Consider the following 26,137-nt stretch of genomic DNA (forward strand, 5'->3'; position numbering starts at 1 on the left):
TGCTGTTCAGCTTGATATACAGTGTGTCTGAGAAATCCCAAAGTCTGGAGATCAAAACAGTATACTGGAGCAATTACAATGTATTCTGAGGATATGTATATATATACCATCATACTTTGCACACATACCTATGTGTCCCCATGTCCTCCTTGACATTTTACAGAGCACATTAGGAATTGTGCTTTAAAAGGTTTCTTCAAAACTTTTGCACGTTTCTTCATTGGTCTTGTACTGATGTTGAGCCATGCGGGACTTAATTATTCCCTATAATGAGTAATCTGGTATGCTAATGTCCAGGCTCCAAGGTGGCCACTTCATTAGGGCTGGAGATGATGTTGAACCGTACCCAATACAGTGACTTCCAAATTGTTTGTCATGTAATTTGTGCACCTGAACAGCGAAGTGTGCCGGAGGTCACCACCTGCGTAAATCACACATCATGGATGTTTCCCTTGTCTTCTAGGTGAGGTTTAATCACATTTTCCATGTGTCAAAATAATAACTTCCACTCAGGTTCTCTTCAAAAGACTACGGTCTGTACAAAAATTATCATAATATCTTGGCTCATATCACAACATGAAATGGATTCCTTTCCAACTCCTGCACAGAAAGAAGACTTCCCTTAGTCAAGAAAACCATTATTTCTGTGTAAACTGTGACATATTTTACATTCATAATGAAATAACACTCTTGAGCAAGACACACTGTTTGGAAATTGGGCAAACACAACATGAGAGGCTGTTAATATGCTAGTTTGTGTCTACGGAAGATAATTCAGTCACAAACATCGGTCTACATTCTTACATTTCCCACTCTTTTTTAATGTGTACAGACATTGTTGACTGCTGCACTTGAAGCACAGCTGCTCCTTCACAAACTGATTCCATTGGAGACTGCTCAACTGATTCAGCAATGGTGGCACTTGTAACCTCTTCCATTTTCTTACGTTCATGACATGGTCTGTCTTTCTCGACAAGTATTTTGCCTTGTATCTACTTCTTCCCTCATATAATCGCTCAGTTATTCTCTCCACTTCTCCTTTACTTTGTTCACCATCCTACTATCTGAAGTTTCTTTCTCCTTGACACTCTCCTGATGTTCTTACATTTCTCTTCAACTCACTTCTGTCTGGCTGAATCAATCTCTTCTCATAATTCATTATTTAAATTTTTGTGCATTCTCTTTCGTGTTTATATCTTTCCAATTCCTTCTTTCTTCGATTTTACTTATTATTTCATTCGTCATTCAAAAATTCTCCCTTTGAATATATTTTCCTGTATGTTCCTAATAGCTCTTCCTTCCCTTTTCCATCCACACTTTTTAATCTTTCATTGATGTTGCCTTGTTTACCACCTCTAATTTCTCCTATAAATGGTTTTCTGCTTCATTAGATTTTCCCCTTTGTCCCTAATGTTTCTAAATTGAAAATCCCCCCCCCCCCCCCCCCCAAGCCTTCTTTAGTCTCACACACAACTCTCGTACATCTAGATTGTGGTCCAAGCAGACATCTGATCTTGGATAACTTCTTGCATTTCTCAAGCTACATGCTTTTATCTCTTTGGTGGATGAATAAATAGGTGCTCTGGTAACGCATACAAAAGTGAATCAAATATAAATGGGATTTTATTTTTAAAAAAATTATTTGCAGAAAAAAGGTAGTTATAGTTTATTTTTCTACAAAGTTTCCTGCTTAAAAAATAAGTTTTGTCCAGTGAGGAGGTTTTTTTATTGCAGTATTGTAGACTGAAGCTGGTAGCATCAGGAGCCAATGGAGCACGAATTCCCCGATGTCCTCATCACCTCCAAATCGGTGCCGTACTAGAGCTTCTTCAAGCGGTCCAAACAAATGGAAATTGCAGGGTGACAAGTCCAGGCAGTAACCAGGATGACCAAGTTGAGTCTAGTGCATTTCCTGTAGTTTGGAGACAATTAGAGGTGCAATATTGGGCTTGGCATCATCATAGAGGAGAATGACATTTGAATGGACTGGTCTCACTTTTAGCGGCAATATGCATCCCTCCCATACAGCTGGCACTAGTAAGCAGCACTGATTGTGCATTGCTCATGCAAAAAAAAAATCAATGAGCAAAATGCCTTGCTGATTGAAAAAAAAAAAAAAAATGCCTTGCCAGCCAGCTGGCAAGTCATCTTGACTTTTGCTGGGGCTCCCTTGCCCTTTTTCCACCACTCTTTACTGGCTTGTTTGGATGAGGCAATGTAATAGTGTACCCACATTTTGTTGCAGGTGATGATCCCAACTCAAAAATACATCACCTTCTTTCGCAAACCTTGCTGTAAGCCTCTGACAAGTCTCCAGCTGCCCCAGTTTCTGATTTTCTTTCATAAGGCATGGGATGCATCTGGAAAACGCTTTACAGAACTGCAGGTCATTTGTGATGATTACTTGACAGTTCTCATAACTTATTCTGATCTGTTCTGCAATTTCTGATACTCTCACCTGTCGACCGTTTTCGAGAATGACTCGAACTACACAAATGTTTTCGTCTGTAATCCTGGTCTGAGGACAGTGATCATGTTGCTGATTTTCAACACATTCTTGTCATTCCTTGAATTCTTTATGCCAGGCAAACACATGCATCCTTGACAATGTTTTATCACCAAACTGTGCAGTCAATCTCTACAAACTTTCCATCACTTGAACTCTTTCACAAGCAAGAAATTTTTTAACTACGTGTTACACAGTGGAGGGGTGGACCTGTTGCTCCAATATAATAAGTGTTACTGTCGAAGGTGTTGGAAGTATGTAACTGCCAGTGCCCCCCCACTCCTAATCGACTCATCAAACAATACTAGAAGTGTGGGTCTAGTCCTACCAACTTTTGATGCTCAGGAACAAAAATCCCATTTATATTTAATTCACCTTCGTATCAACCATTCTAGATTTTCAAGTGTATCTAATTCTTTTATGAGATTCAAACAAGACAGTTCTCAACATGAAGTTGTTCCAACAGAAGTTTACTAACATCAGCCCTATCTCAATTGTTCTTCCGACAAGGTTTATCCCCCCCCCCCCTTCCAACATCTCATTTGCATAACTACAAAGTTAATATTTATAAAACTTACAAATAATTTCCTAGCTTATAAGATAGATACGGGCACTGTTTGCTCGGAATTTAATTCATAATATGTGAACATACATTCTGTTAAGGGCACAGAGTACTTTTGAATCTTGGAAAAAATGAACTTTTTAAATTAAACAATGGAAACTTCAGGTACGAATATCAACAATGTAAGAAAAGACAGACTGCTACTTACCATAAAGATGACACATTAAGCTGCAGACAGGCACAATTAAAGACACTTACACATCAGCTTTTGGTCACAACTTTTGTCAGACAAAGAGAAACACACACCATTCATTCACACAAGCAAGCACACCATATGCATACATGATGGCTACTCTGGCAGCTAGGGCCAGAAAGCAACTATCATGTGGGATGGAAGCAGCAATCTGGAGGTGGTAGGGAAGGGGAAGGGATAGCAATGTATGGGTGGGAGAGAAAGGAGTGCTGTCGAGTAGAGTGTGCAGGGACTAGAGTGCCAACAGGTGCAGCGTCAGGAAGTTGTGGGGCAGGGACATGAGAAAAACTGATCTTTTAATTTTGCTTATTTGCAAGTAGCAGTGTAGCAGTGTATCTTTTCTTAATTCTTAATTTTTTAATTATCTTATTAAATTTTATAGTCTTTTCTGATTACACTGATATGTACTTTATAATGCATAGAATGAAAAATGATCACTATACGCTAAATTTTAAAGTCATGGTTGTGTATGCTGCCATGCTCCCATTACTTAAATTACAGAAAACCATTAGTATTTCACTAAAGAACTGTAAACTCTTTGGTAACAGTGACAGTTTCCAGAATCTGTAAATGATCATCTTTGCTCCTGTTTATTGCCGCTTGTTTGAAGTGTGTTGCTTATGTCCTACTGAAGTTTGTTGCCCGAGTGCTACAGTTATTTGTAATTTTAGGTGTTCATTAGTGTAAAAAAACAGGGGGTACTAAGTTTACAAACAAAGCAGTCCACACTTTTGAGAAAATCTGTTTATCAGGTCTTCAGAGATGATCCAGATCTCTGAGTTATCAGTGATACTGTTTCTAATGGATCCTAAACCCTTCCTGTAAGAGTTCCTCATTCAGTTACTTTCAGGCAATCTACACCATCACACTGTTTACATTTCGCCAGTTCCTTTATCAAAGAAGTTGCTTACATGATCAACAGCTGATTATGAAATTACATCACAATACCACCCCCCCCCCCCCCCCCCAAATTTAGCCCATTAGATGGATTAAATGTAGAATTCTACTACTAGACAGATATAATTTATTTTAAGCAATTGTATATTCAGTTACCAATGAAGTAATAAGTACTAAAAATATGACAAGAAGCAGCTTGAAGCTGAACACTTCAGAAATATTCTGAGACACATTTTAATATGACTCAAATCTTAATTCGCAACTTCTTGCAAGTTGTACTTTTCAGGAATTAGGTACACACATTTCCTTAAGTTTATAGAGCACTACACTACATTTTTCTGTAACTTGCAATTGCCTATATCTATCTAGTAGCCCTAAACATTACAGCAGGTTTGATTTTATTAGAGAGAAATAAAATTTTTAATTAGCAAAAATATTCTAAAAATTAAATGATACAATGTAATTATTTTTATTTTGTTACCGTATTTACTCAAATCTAAGCCGCACTTTTTTTCCGGTTTTTGTAATCCAAAAAACCGCCTGCGGCTTAGAATCGAGTGCAAAGTAAGCGGAAGTTCTGAAAAATGTTGGTAGGTGCCGCCACAACTAAGTTCTGCTGTCAAATACATGTAGCGCTATACAGGCATGCATTGCAGGCACAAAGATAAATACGGGCACCAAAACCTCTGAAAATCCGACTGGCAAGACTGTTTGGGATGTTTGTCAATATGGCCAACTCTACATTCTGAATTTTTTCCTACCTGTGAGAAGAGATGGTTGCTAATAGGAACTTTTATGTATTGTGAATCACATGCAGTATTCTCTTCACCATAAGAATAATACGAATATAAACATTTTGCCATGTATTGTTTCGTGTTTGCTGCTGTCTCATTTAAATCTTGTCTGCCTAATAAACTACGAAACTAGAGTGAGACAACAGCAAACGCGGAAGAATATACATATCATGTCATGTTCATATTTGTATTATTCTTATGCCTAATAGTGGTACAGTCAGAAATGAAGCAAGGCAATTGACTAGATTTTTAAATCTAAGATGACTCTAATTTCTGTGCAGAATGTAATGTACTAATAGAGGCGTCTGCAAAGATTTTCAAACGAAGAAAAATTTTCGATAAACTCTCGTTCAGAACATCTGCTATCATACGCAGTCTATTATTTGGTTCTTGTTGATCATTATCGAAGAAAGCAGCAGTGTAAATAACAACAAATAGCAGTCTCTTGCCATTGTTTCGCTAATGAGACGATTCCTCTCTTTTGTTTTTTAATTGTAAGCGGCGGTAGCGCGCACAAAAGCAAGCCATGCCGTGAGCAGCGACAGGTCGTAAACACACATTATCAGAATGCGACAAACAATGAACGACACAGTACAGTAATGCATTTTCAGCTGAGAGTGATGTAAACACCTATAACAAAGAGAACGGCACTTATCAGATCAAAGAAAAATAAGCAATCAATTCAAAGCAGACGAAGCACGTGAAAAAGGAAGGGTACCCATATAAATACGGACGGAGCGCCTGACGCGTAGCAATGGCTACCTGGTAAAGCTTAACTGCTAAGCTTACGACTCAAACCAAACTACTGTAGCTGTATCGTCATTCATTCGACCTAAATTGTGTCTCATATTACAATGGACCAACTTTGTTTCGATTTGGAGGTGCGGCCTAAAACTTTTCTCTCCCCTTGAATTTCGAGTCTCAGATTTCAGGTGCGGCTTAGATTCGGGAATATTTTTTCCCTTGATTTCGAGTCTCATTTTTCAGGTGTGGCTTAGATTCGAGTGCGGCTTAGATTCGAGTAAATACGGTAAATATACTTAATGTGCAGAATTAAATAGGTCTAGCATCTCAGCCAATATGGTACACATACACAGTAAAAATTTGGTATCCTTCACATGTATATTATTGGATTAAATGGGACCTTAATTTGGAAAAAGCATTTTAAATAATCAGTTTTAAGTATCATTTTTCATAGTCATCAAAGGTGTTATATTGTTCAAAATACTCGCAGACTGCTTAGAAAGAATTCTGTACAAACTGTGATACAGTACAAAACTGTAAAACATATACAAAAGAAGAAACTATGAGGCCGAAAAAGGATCCTGTGTCCTTAACTGAAGGGGGACAATTTAATGATAAACACCATCAACCATAATAAGAAGCAAAATTCTGAGAAAGTTTAAATCAAGGCAAACAGGAAATTCATTTCAAACTGTTGGTGTCCTGTCAGGGACAGACTACATTTATAATACTTTGTGAATTACTTGACATATAGACAGCTTGTTGACACAGTAAATAATGCTAATAAATGAATTGCCGTGCTATGATATATTTGAGCAGATGATGGTTGAATGTTGAAGGCAAAGAAAAAAAGTGAAAATTGTTTTTGCCGAAACACTTATTTTAATACTTTACAATGATTTTTTTTATAGTGCAGTAGTTTGTTATACACCTGAAGACTTTTTCAAACAACTTGCCAACATTTCTGGGCATAAGGAATGGAATGTAAATAAACAATTATAGAAAGTACAGATTGCTGCTCACCGTGAAGGTGACACTTTGAGTTGCAGACAGGCACAACAAAAAGACTACTACATAGTGAGCTTTTGGAGAAAGCAATCCTCAGAAAAGAAAGGCTCACACACACACAAGAAGGCATGCACACATCACACACACATGACCACAGGGTATGGGTGGGGGAAGAGATGAGTGCTGACTGGCGTAGCAAGCAGGGACTAGAAAGTGACAGGACAAAGCTGTCAGGTGCAGTGTTGGGAGGCTGTGTGTGTGTGTGTGTGTGTGTGTGTGTGTGTGTGTGTGTGTGTGTGTGAGCCCGCGCGCGCGCAGGCGAAAAGACTGATGGGTGCTTGGCAGAGACTAGAACACAATGAGGGTGATGGGCCATGAATTGGGACATCATAGGACAGAGAGGGAGGAAACTGTTGGGTGCTCGGGTGTGGGCTGAGACCGGGATAATTTTGGGAGCGAAGAATGTGTTGTATGGATAACTCGTATCTGCACAGTTCAAAAAATCTGGTGGCAGAGGGGAGGATCCAGATGGCCTAGGTTGCACAGAAGCCACTGAAGTCAAGTACATTATATTCAGCTACATGTTGCACCGCAGGGCACCCCACTTCGTCATCGGTCACAGTTTGGCAGTGTCACTTAATCATGTTGGACAGCTGGCTGGTATTTTTGATACAACTGCTTTCACAAGTGGTCCAGCCTCAGAGGGGGGAGGGGGGGGGAGGATTATCCTGCGACATGAATGGAATAGGAAATGCGAGGTGGGTGGATTAGGTAGGTTTTTCACCTAGTTATTCCACAGGGATATGAGTCCTGTGGGAATGGACTGGGATTGGCATAGGGATGGACTAGGATGTTGTGGACGTTGGGTGGATGACGGACAGCACTTTAGGAGGGCTGGAAAGAATCTTGGATACGATATCTCTCATTTCAGATCACGATGAAAGATAATCAAAGCCTTGACGAAGGATGTGGTTCATTTGTTCCGCCCAGGTGGTACTGGGTAATGAATGGGACACTCCTTTGTAGCTGGTTCTTGGGATGATGGTGGGAGGATTGGGGGGGGGTGTGGAAATGTGGCATGAAAAATCTTTTTGTCGACTAGGTCTGGGAGATGGCACATTTCTGTGATGGCCTCTGTGAGACCTTCAGCATACTGGGCAATGGTGTTCTTGTCACTGCAGATATGCCATCCCCAGGTGACCAGGCTGTAAGGGATGGATTTTTTGGTGTGGAAGGGATGGCAGTTGTCAAATTACAGGTAATGTTGGTGGTTGCTGCATTTAATGTGGACAGACGTCTGGATGGAACCATCAGAGAGGAGGAGGTCAACATCCAGGAAACTGGAATCCTAGGTTCAAAAGGACCAGGTGAAGCAGATGGAAGAGAAGGTATTGAAGTTTTGAAGGAATGAGGTAGTGTCTCGGCCCTGAGTCCAGGTCATAAAGGTATCATCAATGAAGCTAAACCACACCAGGGATTTGGGGTTGTGAGAGGCTGTGAAGGCTTCCCCTAGAGGACCCATAAAGAGATTGGCATAAGAGGGTGCATTTTGGGTGCCCATGGCTGTGCTGTGGATTTGTTTCTACACCATCCCTTCAAAGGGGGAGTAGTTGTGTATTACAGTAAAATTAACAAGGTGTGTGAGGAATGAGGACGTAGGTTTGGAGTCTGAAGGATGCTATGAAAGATAGAGTTCAATAGCGGCAATAATATGAGCACGAGGGATTTTTGTGTATAAGGAATTTGTGTCAAGCAGGGATATAGGAGGTAAAGGGGTGGGGATGGAGGTGAGTCTTTGAAGGAAATGGTTAGTATCTTTGATGTGGGATGCCACACATTGGGCAAATGGTTGGAGGTGTTGGTCAATGAGGGCCGAATTTTTTTTACTGGGAGCACACAGCTGCCAACCTTGAGAAGTGGCTGTCAGTAATAAAATGGCAAATATGGAAGCAGGTTCGTGGGAACTCGCTCGGAAAATTTTAGTGGGGGGGTGGGGGGGGGGGGGGAGCACTTTGATTTTCAGGTCCCATCGAAATAAAGGTCATTTAGAGACAGAGCCAAAGCTTGGATTGTATCCAGGATGGGGAAGGAGATCAGGAAACAGCCGTACCCTTTTGAAGAAACCATCCCGGCATTTGTCAGGAGTGATTTAGTACGAAAATTTTAAAATTATAATTGTATTTTAAGCCTTTAAACTCTGAATTTCAGACACTTACTGGTCCTAAATGAAGAAGATTTTCCAGCAATTAAAACTACTGTAAATGAAAAAAATCAGGTTAAACAGAAAAAGTAAGAACATAAGGGTGTTTCAGAAACATTTCTGTAATTTAAAAATACTACATAATCATCACAAACACATCTTTCAAATTATTAATTAAAAGGAAAGTAAAACATGTAAACAAAATCCACTTACATCATGAAATGAGAAGCCTATTTTCTGTGTTTTATACAAAAATATTTACAAGTCTTTCTATCCACAGCTTCTTCTTCCTGGATCTACCTCTACTTGTATAATACAGAGTCTTCACAGGTGACAAGATAACTGTCTCTTGAATGATAATCTTGTTGCACTCTTCACAGCCTAAACCTGATTCTTTGAAAAATTAATTTGGTAACACGCTCTTTCTGAAGATAAATGGTTCATTTTACTGATAATCAAAGCACTCAAGGTTCCTGTATTGATACTAGATTGAAATTCAGTACTGTACAGTTTCCCAACAACACTAAAAACTCTCTCACAGGCAACATTACTATGAGGAATAAGCAGTAATGCAAGCATAAGCTTGCTCAGTGATGGATACTTTTTAATGCCTGATGCATCACACGTAGCAGATACCTTGTACCAAGCAGTATCAGCTCTCTTCTTCCCCCATCCCAAACTCATCAAACAGGTATCTTGAAAATTCCAATTCTAATATATGTTTTTTGCAGTTACTTAGCACATCAGGAAATGGCTCATTCAGATTTACAACTATGATAAAGATTTTCTTTTTCTAGGTCCAATACCCATAACTTCTAAGATTACTAAGAAGTCATTGCGCAGAGGAAATTTTCCTTTGATGTACACATATGAGTTGGTGAAAAATCTTCTGACATCATAAAATTTTTAACAACAGATTTTTCAAGCTTGGTGTGAAGAATGTAGCTTCTAGTGTTTGCATCAATGACAATATCTTCATCCCCTTTGTGATATTTAATTAATTAATTTTTTTTTTTTTGAAAGTTCAATTCTAGCAGAGTACCAGACGTAGGTACTACAGAAGGGTTAATAAATCTCTCAATCAAAAGGAATAAATTTGCTTTGGTAAACAACAAAAAGGGTTTACTCTAGAAAAGAAGATACAGCTTAGTTACAGGATCATCTATAATATGGAGCACTCTAGATAAGTGGGAATTGTTCACACTTTTTGAAGCTTCCTGTTGAAAAATTTTACAAGAGCCACTGTTCAATTATCATTTCTATTGATTGGAGCAGAGAGAGCAATCTTGTACAAATACACTTTGGTACTTTATGGGGTTTAGTGTCATATATATTTTGACAACATTTAAAAGTAGACTCTCTTTTCAAACTCTTTTGGAGAAAGTCCATTACAAATTCTTCAACATCAAAATATTGTAGGATTTTTGCACTTTTTGTGCAGCTAAATGAAGCAGGTAGCAGGAACAAGACTGAATTCTTTTGTTTGGTTGAACTTTCTTCAAAAAAGCAGGAACTCCTTTTTTATGTCCCACTGTTGTATCTGCATTATCACGTGCACATGAAATGGAATTTTTCCAGGGAACTCCTTTTCTTAGCAGTTTGACACTCAAGAGATTAAAAATTTTTTCGCCATTACGTCTTAAGAAAGGACAACTATACACAGCCTCAAAACAGATCCTCACCAAAATCAACCAACCTGCAGACAAAGGTTTCACCAGTGTCATTACGAATTGCAGTGACTACCTGGCGGAAGGCCTCTGCCAATTGTCTGACAATCCATGTCACAGGATTCATTATTTCTATTCCTCACGTTGCTTGATTTTCTATTTATTTATAATCCCTCCTTTCATTTAAATCTTCATCTGTGTTATTTTGTCCATAGCGTAACAAGAATTCATTTTTTAAATGTTAGTATAATGATTAAGTCTTTGTCTATAAATGTTTGTACAATGTTTAACATAAAAAAAATACATCTTGTAATGATAAATACATTTCTGACACAATTTCACAGTCAAAATTACATTTTAACCAGTTAACTGAATAAAAATAATGATCAAAGGTATTTCAATAAAGCTTGGAGGACAATAAATTTTAAAGCACCTGACAAAATTCGAACTCAAAACATTCTGTACATCAGGTACCTAACTTAAATCACAATGCCACAACACTGCTCTGTGTACTTTCATCATTGTAGGGCACTGGAATATCACATGAAATTCTGAATTTTTTTTCATCAGTTACAGGGGCCCACCAAGTTAAATTTGCCACAGGTTGTGATACCTGAGACCTTACTCCACATCACCACATAGGTGGTTTCACAAATGCTATCCCACTCCTTGGGACCTCTCTTTGTTAGTAATAAATAATATCTGTTACATAGTAAAAAATGTTAAAGACAGAAACAGTGACAAAGATACCACATAGTGCTACAGTAAAATTTGTAATAATTTACTATGGCATTAATTACCTTAGAGAAGAAGCCACGTGCTCTGTGTGTGCTGAGGAGGCAGTATGCAAGTGGAAGACAGATTGGTGCTCCCTCTGGCATGACACGTCGACAGTAGCCAAATGTTCTTGATCCATCCTCTGCTGTAATAACCAAAGAGTACATCTGATCCTCATTCTGAGAGGCTGGTGCTGGGGGCCACTCAAGAGCATCAGGGAAACATAAATGCTCCAGCATAGGTGGTACTTCAACCTGCACAGAAAAAGTTGAGTTGCCATTATATTCATGACTTCTTATAGTGTAAAATAGGTCTAGGAGAGCACGTACAAGATTACAAGGAAACAAAGAGCAATCTGATACAAAACAAAAAACACTTATTGTTGGGATTTTGTAACAACTACCAATGTAAACACAAATGTAATTGCTGTAATCTGTAAGAGGATTGTTTCCCGTCAAATCAACACAGGGTCTAAACCTCACCACCTCAGATTTTCCTGAAACTTGGCACAGTTGTACTATTGATATAGGTTTGGAAAATATGAAATTTTACCGAGATACGTAAAACTTGTTTCTGAATTACAGAGCTGTAAAGTTATCATAAATGGGCCCAAAAATAGGGAACAGCAGTTTTTAGAATTACTGTAGAAGCTTTCCTAGTTGAGCTACAGACCTTGAACAAATACCATTTAACATTATTTCTCTCATCCTTTCCTATGATACACAATGATACATAGGTTAATTTAATTTTCTTACTTTAATTTTCTCAAAAAATACTTACTTTAAAATTACAAAATTTATTCTATGTGTAGCTAATATTGTTGTAAATCCCAGGCCAAAATATATATTTAGGATGACAATTTCTTCATAAAAAAAAGAGGAAAGAAGAAGAAGAGTGAAGCTCTACTTCCAACAATTCATCTGTGTACCCATGTTCCTGAGTATATGTATTCTGAGTTGGATGCATGTAACACACTGATCAGCCAGAATATTATGACCATCTATCTAACAGCCAGTATGTCCACCTTTGGCATGGGTAACAGCAGTGATGCGTCATGGCATGGAAGCAATGAGGCCTTGGTAGGTCACTGGAGGAAGTTGGCACCAAACTTCACACACAAGTTGCCTAGTTCCCATAAATTCCAGGGAAGGGGGCGATGAGCTCTGACGCCACGTTCAATCGCATCCCAGATATGTTCAAACAGGTTCAGATCTGGCGAGTTGAGGGGTGGGGGATGGGGGCAGCACATCAATTGGGAATCGCCACTGTGTTCCTTGAACCACTTCATCACAATAATACTCCTGGCCTTGTAATATGGCGCAGTATCTTGTTGAAAAATGCCGCTGCCATTGGGAAACAGAACTGTGATGAAGGGGTGTACGAGGTCTGCAACCAGTGTTTGATACTCCTTAGCCAACTTGGTGCCTTGCATGAACTCTACTGGACCCATGGACGCCCATGTGAAAGTTCCCCAGAGCATAAAGGAGCTGCCACCAGCTGTCTGAGCATAAAGGAGCCACTGCCAGCTGTCTCCCTCCCACAGTGTAGGTGTCAAGGAGCTTTCCCCTGGAAGTCAGTGGATTAGTGACATCCCACTGGCATGATGAAAAAGATGTCAGGATTCATCAGACCACGCAATGCTTTGTCACTGCATCAATGTCCAGTACCAATGGTCACATGACCATTTCAGTCACAGTTGCTGATGTCATGGTGTTAACACTGGCACATGGAGGGGTTGTTGGCTGCAGAGGCCCACTGCTATGAGGGTTCAGTGCATTGTGTGTTCACACACTTGTACTCTGCCCAGCATTAACGTCTGATGTCAGTTCCACCAGAGTTTGCTGCCTGCACAGCCAACAATGTCAAACATCTGTAATAAAGGGTGGCCACCCAACCCCCACGATGTCTGGATGTGGTTCCACCCTGATTTCACCATGTATTGAAGACACTCATCACAGCACTCCTCGAACATCTGACAAGTCGTGTAGTTTGCAAAATGCTCATTCCAAGCCTCGGGGCCATCACAATCGGTCAAACTAAGATAGATCGTGTCTCTTTCCGATTCTACACACAGACAGCATGCTCACTGATACAGCGACGGCACAGGAACATCCTTATTTGAAATGCACTGCACACGGCGGCTGTTACTTATTGTTGCGTGGGTTTCAGTGCAATCAAAAGAGCGAGACTTAACCTTTTTTTAAAGGTTAATTTAGTAGCGATCATGCAGTGGACAAGAGGGGAGCGCACATTTGTCGCTTCGGTCTGCTTTTCGAATGGACATTAGGTCATCAGAACTCAGCGTGCATTCAGGAAACAGTTCAACATCTCACCTGCAGGTCGTGTTCCTGATGGGAAATCAATTTTTATGTGTCTAGACACCTTTATGGATACTGGAAGTATGCAGAAAAAGAAACCAGGACCTTCAAGAACCACCAGAACACCTGAAAACATCGAGAGGGTAAGGATGTAGATTTTGAATTCCCCCAAGCGATCTGCATGCAGACATGCGGCTGCCCTTGCAATTTCTGAATGCACAGTGAGACGAATTCTTCATGAAGAGTTGAAATTTCATCCGTATAAACTGTCAGTGGTGCATACAATTCATCCATGTGATTGTGTTTCACGAAAAAATGTGTGAAGCCTTGATCGATGAACTGCCTCATGACGCGTGGGTGTTCTTCAGCGACGAGGCACATTTTCATTTGTCTGGCTGCGTGAATAAACAAAATATGTGGTATTGGAGTGGCATGAATCCCTGAGAACTTCATGAGTAGCCCCTGCATACAGAATGTGTCACTGTATGCTGTGCACTATCTTAAGTCGGCATTATTGGCCCTTTGTTTTTCGAAGAGAACGATAAGGCAGTCATGGCCACTTCTGAGTGTTATGTTCAGATGACTGAACAGCTTTTTCTTCCATAACTTCAAGAAATGGATGTGGGTGATGTCTGATTCAAACAAGATGTTGCCACAGCTCACACGGTACGAACATCGATGGCCAGGTAGTGTGAGATCGTCTCAGCTGTTTGAGGAGCTATCTCCAGTGGCCAGTACACTCGCCAGATTTAGCACAATGTGACTTTTTCTGACGGGGCTATCTCAAATCCTTGGTGTATACCAATCATCTGCAGACCCAGGCTGAGCTATGGAACAATATTTGTGTTGCTATTGCCAACATCAACAGAGACATATAGGAAAAAGTGGACCGAAGCTTCTGATTTCGACTCTCCAAATGCACTGACGAGAACGGAGGCCACCTTAAAGATATCATTTTCAAAACTTAATGGAACAAAAATTTAGGTGTTACTCTTTATAAAGAAAAAAGAATAAAATTGATGTCTCTAATACTTGCTGATTTATGATTTATTTAAATGGGGAAGTTCCCATGCCGCACCCTGTACTAGATGCACCATGTGTGTGTGTCTAACAGTCTTTCCACACCAGGTGATGCTGCTATCACCTGATTGGGTTTATATCAATAATGTTCTGTCTGATCAGTGTAAGTTAAATACTTGTGAACTGTTATTAAAGATTACTTACTGTTAAGACCAAATACTTATTGCTTTAGTAAAACAAGATGTTATTGGAAGCTATAAACTGACTCAAAATCAATCATAAAAATGTAAAAGTTATTGGCTAATTGTTAACATGTGATTTTCTACTTTAACATTGCATTTAAGTGGTTTTTTTTTTCTCCCCTGAATGTGCAAACTGACACAGTGTCCCGCAAGATGGAAACAGAAACATTAAGAATACACTGTTGCAATCTGTTACAGAAAATGTAGTGAAGAAACAGCAGAAAGGTCAGAAATGTCACACCATGGATACCTGAACTGTATCTTAAAATCTATGATAAATGTAGGGAGGAAATTATTATATTAAAAAAATGCACAGTCCCTATGAGACAAAAATGTTCACTCAGAAACATTATTGCACAGTGACACAGAATTTATTACTAATTCAGAGGTTGTTCAGTCACTTAATACATTGCTTGAATGGGCAAGTCTCCCGTTGCTAAGAGAAAAATGAAATACAAAAGTATTGCACATTAAAAGTAAGAAAAGTTTCCACAACTATGAAACACAAAACTTTTTTCTGCTTCTACTGAAAGTTTGTCATCAAATAGCAATAGTGATGTTGAGAAATGTGAAGTTATATTGTAACATGTTTACCAGGTAATTGGAGCATTATAAAGATAATGTGTGAAGTTAATGGAAAAGCTTGCCAATAGACACAGTGGGAATTATATGTTTATTTATGAAGATGGTGTAGTTAGTATGGCAATGCAAGGTATTAAACACTATGTGATAGTTACTTAATCAGATGGAAGTAAATCGAAGATTTTGAAGACTCATTTTGTGTAATCTTAAAGAAGCATAAACAAATTTTAAAGACAAAAGTTCCAGCATAAAAATAGCTGTCTCTAAATTTGCTGAACTGAGACCTAAACATTGTATGTTAGCTGAAGTGGTACAAATGCTGTTTTCAAATAACTTCCGGGAATTCAGCCAGGTAACACTTTCAGCGACCGCCGATATTTCGGCGGGAGAACACCCCGCCATTTTCAAGGCAAACTGCAACGGACAGGCGGCGTGCATGCAAATTTAATACCTCGGTTCTGCGACAGAAGCAGGAAAGATAACACACACACTGAACACTAGTGCCACCAAAGATGACCAAAGTCAGAGCTATCGATAGTGAGACTATGAAATCACAGGTGAGGCAGCATTGACTCTGTTCCTCTGTTTTTTGACAAGGGAGAGAGCCGGATTCCAAACAGAGTTTAAACAGAAACCTCCATCCCTGTTAACGAGGTTGCTCGCTAGTTTAATCTCAACTGCCTCCTTAATGACACTGTCCCAATAGCTGGACGTGCATGCCAATATCTCGGTGTTATTATATAACATGGGGTGACCAGTATCCAAGCAATGTTCGGCAATAGCAGATCTATTTGGCTGCTGTAATCGTGTGTGCCGTTTATGCTCAGTACATCTGTCCTCCACGGTCCTGATAGTTTGACCAATATATGCCATACCGCAGCTACAGGGAATACGATACACACCTGCCTTACGCAATCCAAGATCATCCTTAACGGAACTCAAAAGTGCTCTAATTTTAGATGGAGGTCGGAAAACACATTTCACATCGTATTTCCGTAAAATACGACCGATCTTATTGGACGTGTTTCCTACGTAAGGCAAAAAGGCAGTAGACTTAGGTGTTGACTCAGAATTATCATCAATCACCCGATGTACAGTTGGTCGATAGCGCAACGCACGTTCAATCTGTCTATCACTATAACCATTTTGACGAAATGTAACTTCAAGATGGGACAGCTCAGCTGGCAAAGTCTCAGCGTCAGAAACGACATGTGCCCTGTGTACCAAGGTACGAAGTACCCCTTCATGCTGAGCCGAATGGTGACAACTATTAGCTTGTAAGTACAAATCGGTGTGAGTACGTTTCCTGTAGACTGCATGTCCCAATGATCCATCATCCTTCCTCCTAACCAACACGTCGAGAAAGGGAAGGCAACCATCCTCTTCCACCTCCATCGTAAAACGAATGTTCGGGTGGATCGAGTTCAGATGTTCTAGAAAGACATTCAAATTCTCCCTACCGTGAGGCCAAACAACGAAGGTATCGTCAACGTATCTAAAGAAACAGGCGGGTTTTAAAGGCGCCGACTCCAATGCACGTTCCTCGAAGTCTTCCATAAATAAATTTGCGATCACAGGAGACAACGGACTACCCATCGCAACTGCATCTGTCTGCTCGTAATACTGGTCATTAAATAAAAAGTAAGTGGATGTCAACACATGCCTAAAGAGATTAGTTAAATCAGTACCAAACCTGGCTTCAATTAACCGCAACGAATCAGACAGAGGAACACGAGTGAAGAGAGAGACCACATCGAAACTCACTAAAATATCAGAGTCATTCAGCCTCAGTCCCTCCAAACGACGTAAAAAATCAGCTGAGTTCCTGATATGATGTTCACACTGTCCTACTTGTGGACTCAACAGAGAAGCAAGATGCTTGGATACAAGATATGTCGGAGCGCCGATGTTACTCACTATAGGACGGAAAGGAACCCCTTCCTTATGAACCTTTGGAAGGCCATATAACCTAGGGGGAACGGCATTATAGGTGTTAAGCCTCTTGATTGTGTCCTGCGAAAAACCACTTTTCTTCAGGAGGCTGTTGGTCTTTCTCTCAACACTTTTCGTGGGGTCAGCATCGATTCTGCGATACGCTGAATCAGATAGTAAACGTTGCATCTTTTGTCGATGCTGACCCCACGAAAAGTGTTGAGAGAAAGACCAACAGCCTCCTGAAGAAAAGTGGTTTTTCGCAGGACACAATCAAGAGGCTTAACACCTATAATGCCGTTCCCCCTAGGTTATATGGCCTTCCAAAGGTTCATAAGGAAGGGGTTCCTTTCCGTCCTATAGTGAGTAACATCGGCGCTCCGACATATCGTGTATCCAAGCATCTTGCTTCTCTGTTGAGTCCACAAGTAGGACAGTGTGAACATCATATCAGGAACTCAGCTGATTTTTTACGTCGTTTGGAGGGACTGAGGCTGAATGACTCTGATATTTTAGTGAGTTTCGATGTGGTCTCTCTCTTCACTCGTGTTCCTCTGTCTGATTCGTTGCGGTTAATTGAAGCCAGTTTTGGTACTGATTTAACTAATCTCTTTAGGCATGTGTTGACATCCACTTACTTTTTATTTAATGACCAGTATTACGAGCAGACAGATGGAGTTGCGATGGGTAGTCCGTTGTCTCCTGTGATCGCAAATTTATTTATGGAAGACTTCGAGGAACGTGCATTGGAGTCGGCGCCTTTAAAACCCGCCTGTTTCTTTAGATACGTTGACGATACCTTCATTGTTTGGCCTCACGGTAGGGAGAATTTCAATGTCTTTCTAGAACATCTGAACTCGATCCACCCGAACATTCGTTTTACGATGGAGGTGGAAGAGGATGGTTGCCTTCCCTTTCTCGACGTGTTGGTTAGGAGGAAGGATGATGGATCATTGGGACATGCAGTCTACAGGAAACGTACTCACACCGATTTGTACTTAGAAGCTAATAGTTGTCACCATTCGGCTCAGCGTGAAGGGGTACTTCGTACCTTGGTACACAGGGCACATGTCGTTTCTGACGCTGAGACTTTGCCAGCTGAGCTGTCCCATCTTGAAGTTACATTTCGTCAAAATGGTTATAGTGATAGACAGATTGAACGTGCGTTGCGCTATCGACCAACTGTACATCGGGTGATTGATGATAATTCTGAGTCAACACCTAAGTCTACTGCCTTTTTGCCTTACGTAGGAAACACGTCCAATAAGATCGGTCGTATTTTACGGAAATACGATGTGAAATGTGTTTTCTGACCTCCATCTAAAATTAGAGCACTTTTGAGTTCCGTTAAGGATGATCTTGGATTGCGTAAGGCAGGTGTGTATCGTATTCCCTGTAGCTGCGGTATGGCATATATTGGTCAAACTATCAGGACCGTGGAGGACAGATGTACTGAGCATAAACGGCACACACGATTACAGCAGCCAAATAGATCTGCTATTGCCGAACATTGCTTGGATACTGGTCACCCCATGTTATATAATAACACCGAGATATTGGCATGCACGTCCAGCTATTGGGACAGTGTCATTAAGGAGGCAGTTGAGATTAAACTAGCGAGCAACCTCGTTAACAGGGATGGAGGTTTCTGTTTAAACTCTGTTTGGAATCCGGCTCTCTCCCTTGTCAAAAAACAGAGGAACAGAGTCAATGCTGCCTCACCTGTGAATTCATAGTCTCACTATCGATAGCTCTGACTTTGGTCATCTTTGGTGGCACTAGTGTTCAGTGTGTGTGTTATCTTTCCTGCTTCTGTCGCAGAACCGAGGTATTAAATTTGCATGCACGCCGCCTGTCCGTTGCAGTTTGCCTTGAAAATGGCGGGGTGTTCTCCCGCCGAAATATCGGCGGTCGCTGAAAGTGTTACCTGGCTGAATTCCCGGAAGTTATTTGAAAGTTGTATACGCCAGGAGAAACTCAGGTCTCAAAATGCTGTTTGTGTGTGCACAAATCACCAAAGCATAAAACTAAGGTAGACAACACTAAATTAAGACCTGTAACAAAAAGTAAAATTCAAAATTACACGCAATGCCTCACAAAAGTGTTTGGTAACACGTTGTCTATCGATTTCAACATTGGGAAATGTGTTTTTGGAAGAATCCTTCGCTGAAAATTCAACTGAAAAAGTACACTTTCACCAGTGGGTTTCAGTTGACCACTGTAATCTAGAGATAAGAGACTTTCGAGAAAGTTCACAGAAGTTTATTGATTTATTCTGCTGCAAGTTGTCCTCTTTGTTCAGCATCACTTCATTGACAAGAAGCAAGGATATTTTCTTAATTGCACAAAAGAAAATCTGAAAGAATCAGAATTCATTGTCACATGTGATTTTTCTGAAAATTACAGCATAGTTCTAGAAGATGAAGCTCAAGAGTTACCACTGGACAAGCTAACAGGTCACAATCCATCCCTTTGTTATATATTTCAAAGAGGAAAACATAGATGAACATTTTAGTTAAGTTTCTTATTCACTAGAGCACAACACAGTTACTGTATGTACTAGAAAAAAACTCAAAACTTTTCTGAAACCCGAATTTCAAAACCCTTCCAAAAAAGTTGTTATATTTTTCAGATGGGTCTGCAGCCCAATACAAAAACAAAAAGAACACACCTCTGATTCCTTGAGGAAGATTTTAAAGTATAGGCAGAGAAGCATTTTTTTTGCCACAGCCCACAATTATCCCGGCCTCAACCTACAGTAACATACTGTCCCCACACACTCCATCCAACAGTTTCCACCCCTTCTGTCCTGTCATCTCCTACCCGTTCTCGTCTCCCACCACGTTTATTTGCAGCCATTTGCCAACCTTTCCCTTCTCCTCTCCTTTTTTGTTCTTTTTCCCCACCTCTCTGTCCCATAATCTCCCAACGCTGCGCCTGTTAGCATTCCAGACCCTGTACACTCCACCAGACAGCATTCGTCTCTGTCTCTCTCTCTCTCTCTCTCTCTCTCTCTCTCTCTATCTCTCTCCACCTGTCCACTAATATCGCTTCCCCTTCCCCTTCCCTACCCCCTCCAGATTGCTGCTTGCATCTCACGTGATGTTGCATTCCGGCCTGAGATGCTGGAGTTGGCAGTCATGTCTGCATGATGTGTGTGTGTGTGTGTGTGTGTGTGTGTGTGTGTGTGTGTGCGTGTGTCCTCTTTACTGACAAAGGCTGTAGCCAAAAACTATATGAGAGTGTCTTTTAATCATGCCTGTCTGCAGTTTGACGAGTCTTCTTTAAGGTAAGTAGCGATCTATCTTTTCCAAAGTGTTGATTTTCTTATATTAACCTATATATTATTGTATACCATAAGAAAGGGGGAGAAAAATATTGTAAAATGGTGCATATACCAGGTCTGCAACTCAATTAGGTAAGCTTCTCCAGCAATTCTAAAACTGCCATTCCCTGTCTTTGGACCCATTTATGGTAACTTTTCAGCTCTGTAATTCAGAAACGAGTTGACTTACCTCAGTACAATTTGTAAGTCTATACCGACAGTACACCTGTGCAAATTTTCAGGAAAATCCGAGACAGTGAGGTAGAAAATGGTCTTTTTCTGTGTTAATTTGACATGAAATGACCCAAGAGAGACTACAAATGATGAATTTCCAATGGGGAAATGGAGCCCATCTATGAATATTTTCAATTATATAAGCTACTTTTCAGAGTTCTATGCGTGTCATGGATGGACACTTCTGAGAATTGATGGAGACATTCTCATATCTAAACGCACTCCCTCATCAACAGTGACTTGACAGTTGCATGGGCTGGGTAAATCCCAAGGCTGGGGTCTAATAGTGATTCTCGGTCACTTTACTGCTGATTTCTGAAATGCTCTAGTCTCTGCCAGAATAAATTGCCATTAAGCATATTTGATCTTTACATCAGCATAGTTGGTGATGACCTAGTACTCACCCACAGACTTCTTTTGGTATTTTCTAAAGGAGGGTGGCAACAAGAGAATAATGACTTCTGAGTGTGTGAGGTATTATAAAACATGTATCTGATTGGCTGAAGTTCACGGAACAACTAGGAAACACTCAACAAGTGGCAACTACAGATGATGACCCAATTAACATAATAATAAACAGAACAGCAGAAGTAAATGTAAATGTTGTGTGACTAGGGCCTCCCGTCAGGTAGGCCGTTCACCGGGTGCAAGTCTTTCAATTTGACGCCACTTTGGCAACTTGTGCATCGATGGGGATGAAGTAGTAGTAGTAGTAGTAGTAGTAGTAGTAGAGGGGTTTTTGGGCGCACGACAGCAAGGTTTTCAGCGCCCGTTCAGTAACTTAGTGAGACGGGTGTCAAGAAGAAAACTCATATAAAACGGAACATAAAACACGGGGAACAATCATTGAAAAATATGTGCTCACCCACACCGAAGCGTGGGATGAAGCAAGGCGTCAGCAGTAAAACATGGACAACACAGGAAGAAAATGATAGAGGGAGCTAAAACAATGTAGCAGATGGAAGTGGCTGGCTGACCGCAAGGAAAAAAGGGGAGGAGTCAGCCACTCTGCAATACACTAAAACCTCCAGCCTAAAAGTTTAGGCCAGAGTCCAGACACGGCACAAAACTTAAAAACCCTAGACACACACGTCTCATCATTAGCTAAAACAGAAGGCAGATCCCCATCAACTTGTGCTTCTGCCCTTGCATCAAGGTATAAAATGCAGTCTGTGGTGTCACCGCCAGACACCACACTTGCTAGGTGGTAGCCTTTAAATCGGCCGTGGTCCGTTAGTATACGTCGGACCCGCGTGTCGCCACTGTCAGTGAAGCAGACCGAGCGCCACCACACGGCAGGTCTAGAGAGACGTCCTGGCACTCGCCCCCAGTTGTACAGCCGACTTTGCTAGCGACGGTTAACTGACAAATACGCTCTCATTTGCCGAGACGATAGTTAGCATAGCCTTCTGCTACGTCGTTTGCTACGACCTAGCAAGGCGCCATTATCAATAGATATTTAACTTGTGATGCCTGTACCGTCAGACCGATGTTCACCAATTGTGGATTAAAGTTAAGTATTATACCAGTTACCTCCTGTTTTGCTAGTCTTATTTCTCTGACCTGTTCCAGACCTCACGCCAGTCTGCGTGTAATTAAACGCGTGCATTTAGGCCTCCTCTAGCAACACGGTGTTGGCTCTTCTGCCAACACTTCACAGTCTGTTAAAATGTGCCGGACAGAGATGTGCACACCACAAGCATCACAAAACGGACAATCCTCCCGCCATAATAAAAAGCTATGTGTGAGAGGACAGTGCCCGATGCGAAGACGTGTGAGGGCCACCTCTTCCCGCCTGAGCAACCGGCAGGAGGAACGCCACAGCCGAGTGGTTGACTTTACCAAGCGCAGTTTATTGGCCGTCACCGCCAGCCATTCGTCCTCCCACAACTCCATGCACTTCCTGTGGAGTGCGGCGATGACTGACTGCAAGGGGATAGGACACTGGACCACATCCTGTTCTCTGCAGGCCTCCTTGGCAGCCCGATCGGCCTGTTCATTGCCCCTATTCCGACATGACCAGGCACCCAGCAGAAGGATACCTCTTTACCCCGCCGTTGGAGCAAGTACAGTTGGTCATATATCAGCTGGACCATCTGCTCAGTCGGGTATAAGTTCTGCAGTGATAGTAAGGCACTAAGAGAATCGGAGCAGGGAAGAAAGCGATCGCCCCTACCATGATGCATCTGCTCCAGTGCCTTCAGGATCGCGTGGAGCTCCGCTGCGAAAACGGTATATTCAGCAGGGAGGCGAATCCGGGTAATATGATCAGGGAACACCACAGAACAGCCAAGGAAATTCTCCTGTTTGGAGCCATCAGTGTAAACGACAGTGAAACCGAGATGCACATCTAAAATGTTAAAAAACAGAGACTGGAACGTAAAATCTGGTGTGCCATCTTTCTTAAAATGGGTCAAATCTAAAATAAGTTTGGGTCGCCGGAGGAGCCAAGGTGGAGATCTGCTCCAACCACGACGTAAAACACGAAGACCAGCCATAGACATCGAAGCGAGGCAATCCAGTGCGCGAATCCCATAGGGCTGCGTCGCACGTTGCCGGTTATGAAATAAACGTGCCAGAGGAGGCTGAGCAACGGTATGGTATGCAGGTGTGTATAGTGTGGACAAAGTTTTATACGCCTGGTGGACCATAAGTAGCCGTCGCCGCATATGAAGTGGCGGTTCACCAGCCTCTGCACAGAGGCTTGGTATGGGGCTAGTTCGGAATGCCCCAGTGGCCAACCGAAGCCCTTCCTGGTGCACAACGTCCAACATCTTTAAGTAAGAAGGCCTCGCAGACCCATACACCGTGCACCCATAATCGATCCGAGATCGCACAAACGCCCTGTAAAACTGGAGCAGACAAGTCCTGTCAGCTCCCCATGTACTGTGGCTAAGACATTTTAAAATACTTAAAGCCTGAAGCGACCGCCATTTCAGGTCTTTCAGATGAGGTACCCACGTGAGCTTCGAGTCAAAAATGAGCCCAAAGAAATCTGACCGTGTCTTTAAAAGTAAGAATAGTGTCCCTCATCCTCAACTCAGGAAAGGTTAAAATCGAACGAGAACGGTTAAAAAGAACACATAAAGATTTCTCGGTGGAAAACTTAAAACCACTCATCTGCGCCCAGTCATCCAAACGTCTAATAGTAAGTTGCAACTGACGCGCTGTCGTTGCAAGGCTGGAAGACGAGCAAAACAAAGAGAAATCATCCACAAACAAGGAACACTGGACAGGACTTTTCACTATGGACGTAATGCTATTAATAGCGATGGCAAAGAGAGTCACACTTAAAACACTACCCTGAGGGACACCGTTCTCCTGCTCAAAGCCATCAGACAGGACGTCACCAATTCGGTATCTAAAATATCGTGGCGAGAGCAAAGACTGAATAAAAAGAGGAAGACAACCACAAAAACCCCATTCGTGAAGTTGCTCCAGGATGAGATGCCTCCAAGTGGTATCATAGGCCTTCTAGATGTCGAAAAATACACCTAGAAGGTGATGACGGCGGAGGAAAGCTTGTTGTATAGCCGCCTCCAGGAGGGCAAGGTTATCGAAGGTGGAACGAAACCTCCTGAACCCACACTGAAAGCGACTAAGGAGTTGCCGGGATTCTAACATCCAGACAAGGCGGCGGTTGACCATCCGCTCCAAGGTCTTCCCTATGCAACTAGTGAGGGCAACACTACGGTAGCTACTCGGGCTCGTGCGGTCTTTCCCAGGTTTTAAAAAAGGAATTAAAACTGCCTCACGCCACGCGCCAGGAAAGTGACCCGACGCCCAAATGGCATTAAAAAGCGCGAGGAGGAGTTCTTTGTTGCGCATTGTGAGGTGCCATAGCATACTGTAATGGATCCTATCGTGACCAGGGGATGTGTCACGAGCTCCAGACAATGCAGAATCCTGCTCCCACATAGAAAATTGGCAGTTGTAAACTTCATGAGAGGTGGACTGGAAGTCCAGACTACATCTCTCAGCAACGGCTCTATGGCGCTGGAAACCTGGATCCTGACTGGTTGTTGCAGTAACTGTCACAAAATACGCTGCCATAGTCTGGGCAATGTCTCGCGGATCCATGTGGAGAGCGCCGTTATTCATTACAGCAGCTATGGGGCACCTCCCTCCTCTGCCAGAAATTCTCCTGATGGTCTCCCACACAATGGAACTTTTGGTGGAACGATTAATGGTGTTCAGGAACTGTTGCCATGACCTCTTCTTGCTCTCACGAATAATGCGGCGACATCTTGCCCTCGCCACCCGAAAAGCTGCAAGATTCTCAGCAGTCGGCCGACACTTGAACCGACGCAGAGCCGCACGCCTGGTCCTGATTGCAGAGCGGCGTTCGGCACTCCACCAAGGCACAGGTGGCCTCTTCCGGAAGCCTGTGGACTGTGGAATGGATGCTGCAGCGGCGTGGTGGACCGTTTTGGTAATATGATCCACCCACACCTCAACATTCGCATAGTGTTCGAATGGGGCCAACTGGCTATAAAGTGTCCAGTCAGCTCCACTGAGCACCCATCGTGGTGGTCTCCTTTCAGGGCCCACGCCATCTGGCAGGTGAATCCAGATTGGGAAATGATCACTGCCGTGCAAGTCAGCGACCACTTCCCAGTGAGCACTGGTGGCAAGAGCTGGAGAGCAAAGCGAGAGATCAATGGCAGAGAACGATCGTCGCTGTGCAGAAATGAGTACTCTGTCCTCCACTGAGCAAGTAGGCACAGGATGACAGGAGAAGCCTCTCAATTGCTCTACCCCTGGGGCAGGTAATTGCAGAACCCCAAAGCACATTGTGGGCATTAAAATCACCACAAATAATGAATGGCTGGGGGAGCTGTGTAAGAAGGTCGGTGAGGGCCGCTTCATCAAGTGCATCATGTGGGGGCAAGTAAAGGGAACATACAGTCAATGGATGACGCACGTGCATGGACACAGCGACGGCCTGTAAAGTCGTCGTAAGTGAGAGAGGCAAGGAGTGGTAGTGTGTCCTGACGAAAATACCTACGCCTCCTCTAGCTCTCTCTCCACGCAGGTCGTCCTTTTTGTGGAGTGTATAGCCTCGTATCTCAGGGG

At 42.0% G+C, this 26,137-nt stretch overlaps 1 protein-coding gene across 2 annotated transcripts in view; it reads right to left on the reverse strand.

Annotated features, from left to right (window-relative positions):
• Positions 1-26,137, reverse strand: part of LOC126203234 (uncharacterized) — a 171,646-nt gene that overhangs the window by 75,909 nt on the left and 69,600 nt on the right. For both annotated transcript variants that reach the window (XM_049937480.1, XM_049937481.1), the window contains exon 5: positions 11,432-11,662. In XM_049937480.1, the coding sequence (XP_049793437.1) occupies positions 11,432-11,662 (231 nt within the window). The remainder of the gene's footprint in view (positions 1-11,431; positions 11,663-26,137) is intronic.

This window comes from Schistocerca nitens, chromosome 9 (genome assembly GCF_023898315.1).
Source record: "Schistocerca nitens isolate TAMUIC-IGC-003100 chromosome 9, iqSchNite1.1, whole genome shotgun sequence".
NCBI lineage: Eukaryota > Metazoa > Arthropoda > Insecta > Orthoptera > Acrididae > Schistocerca > Schistocerca nitens.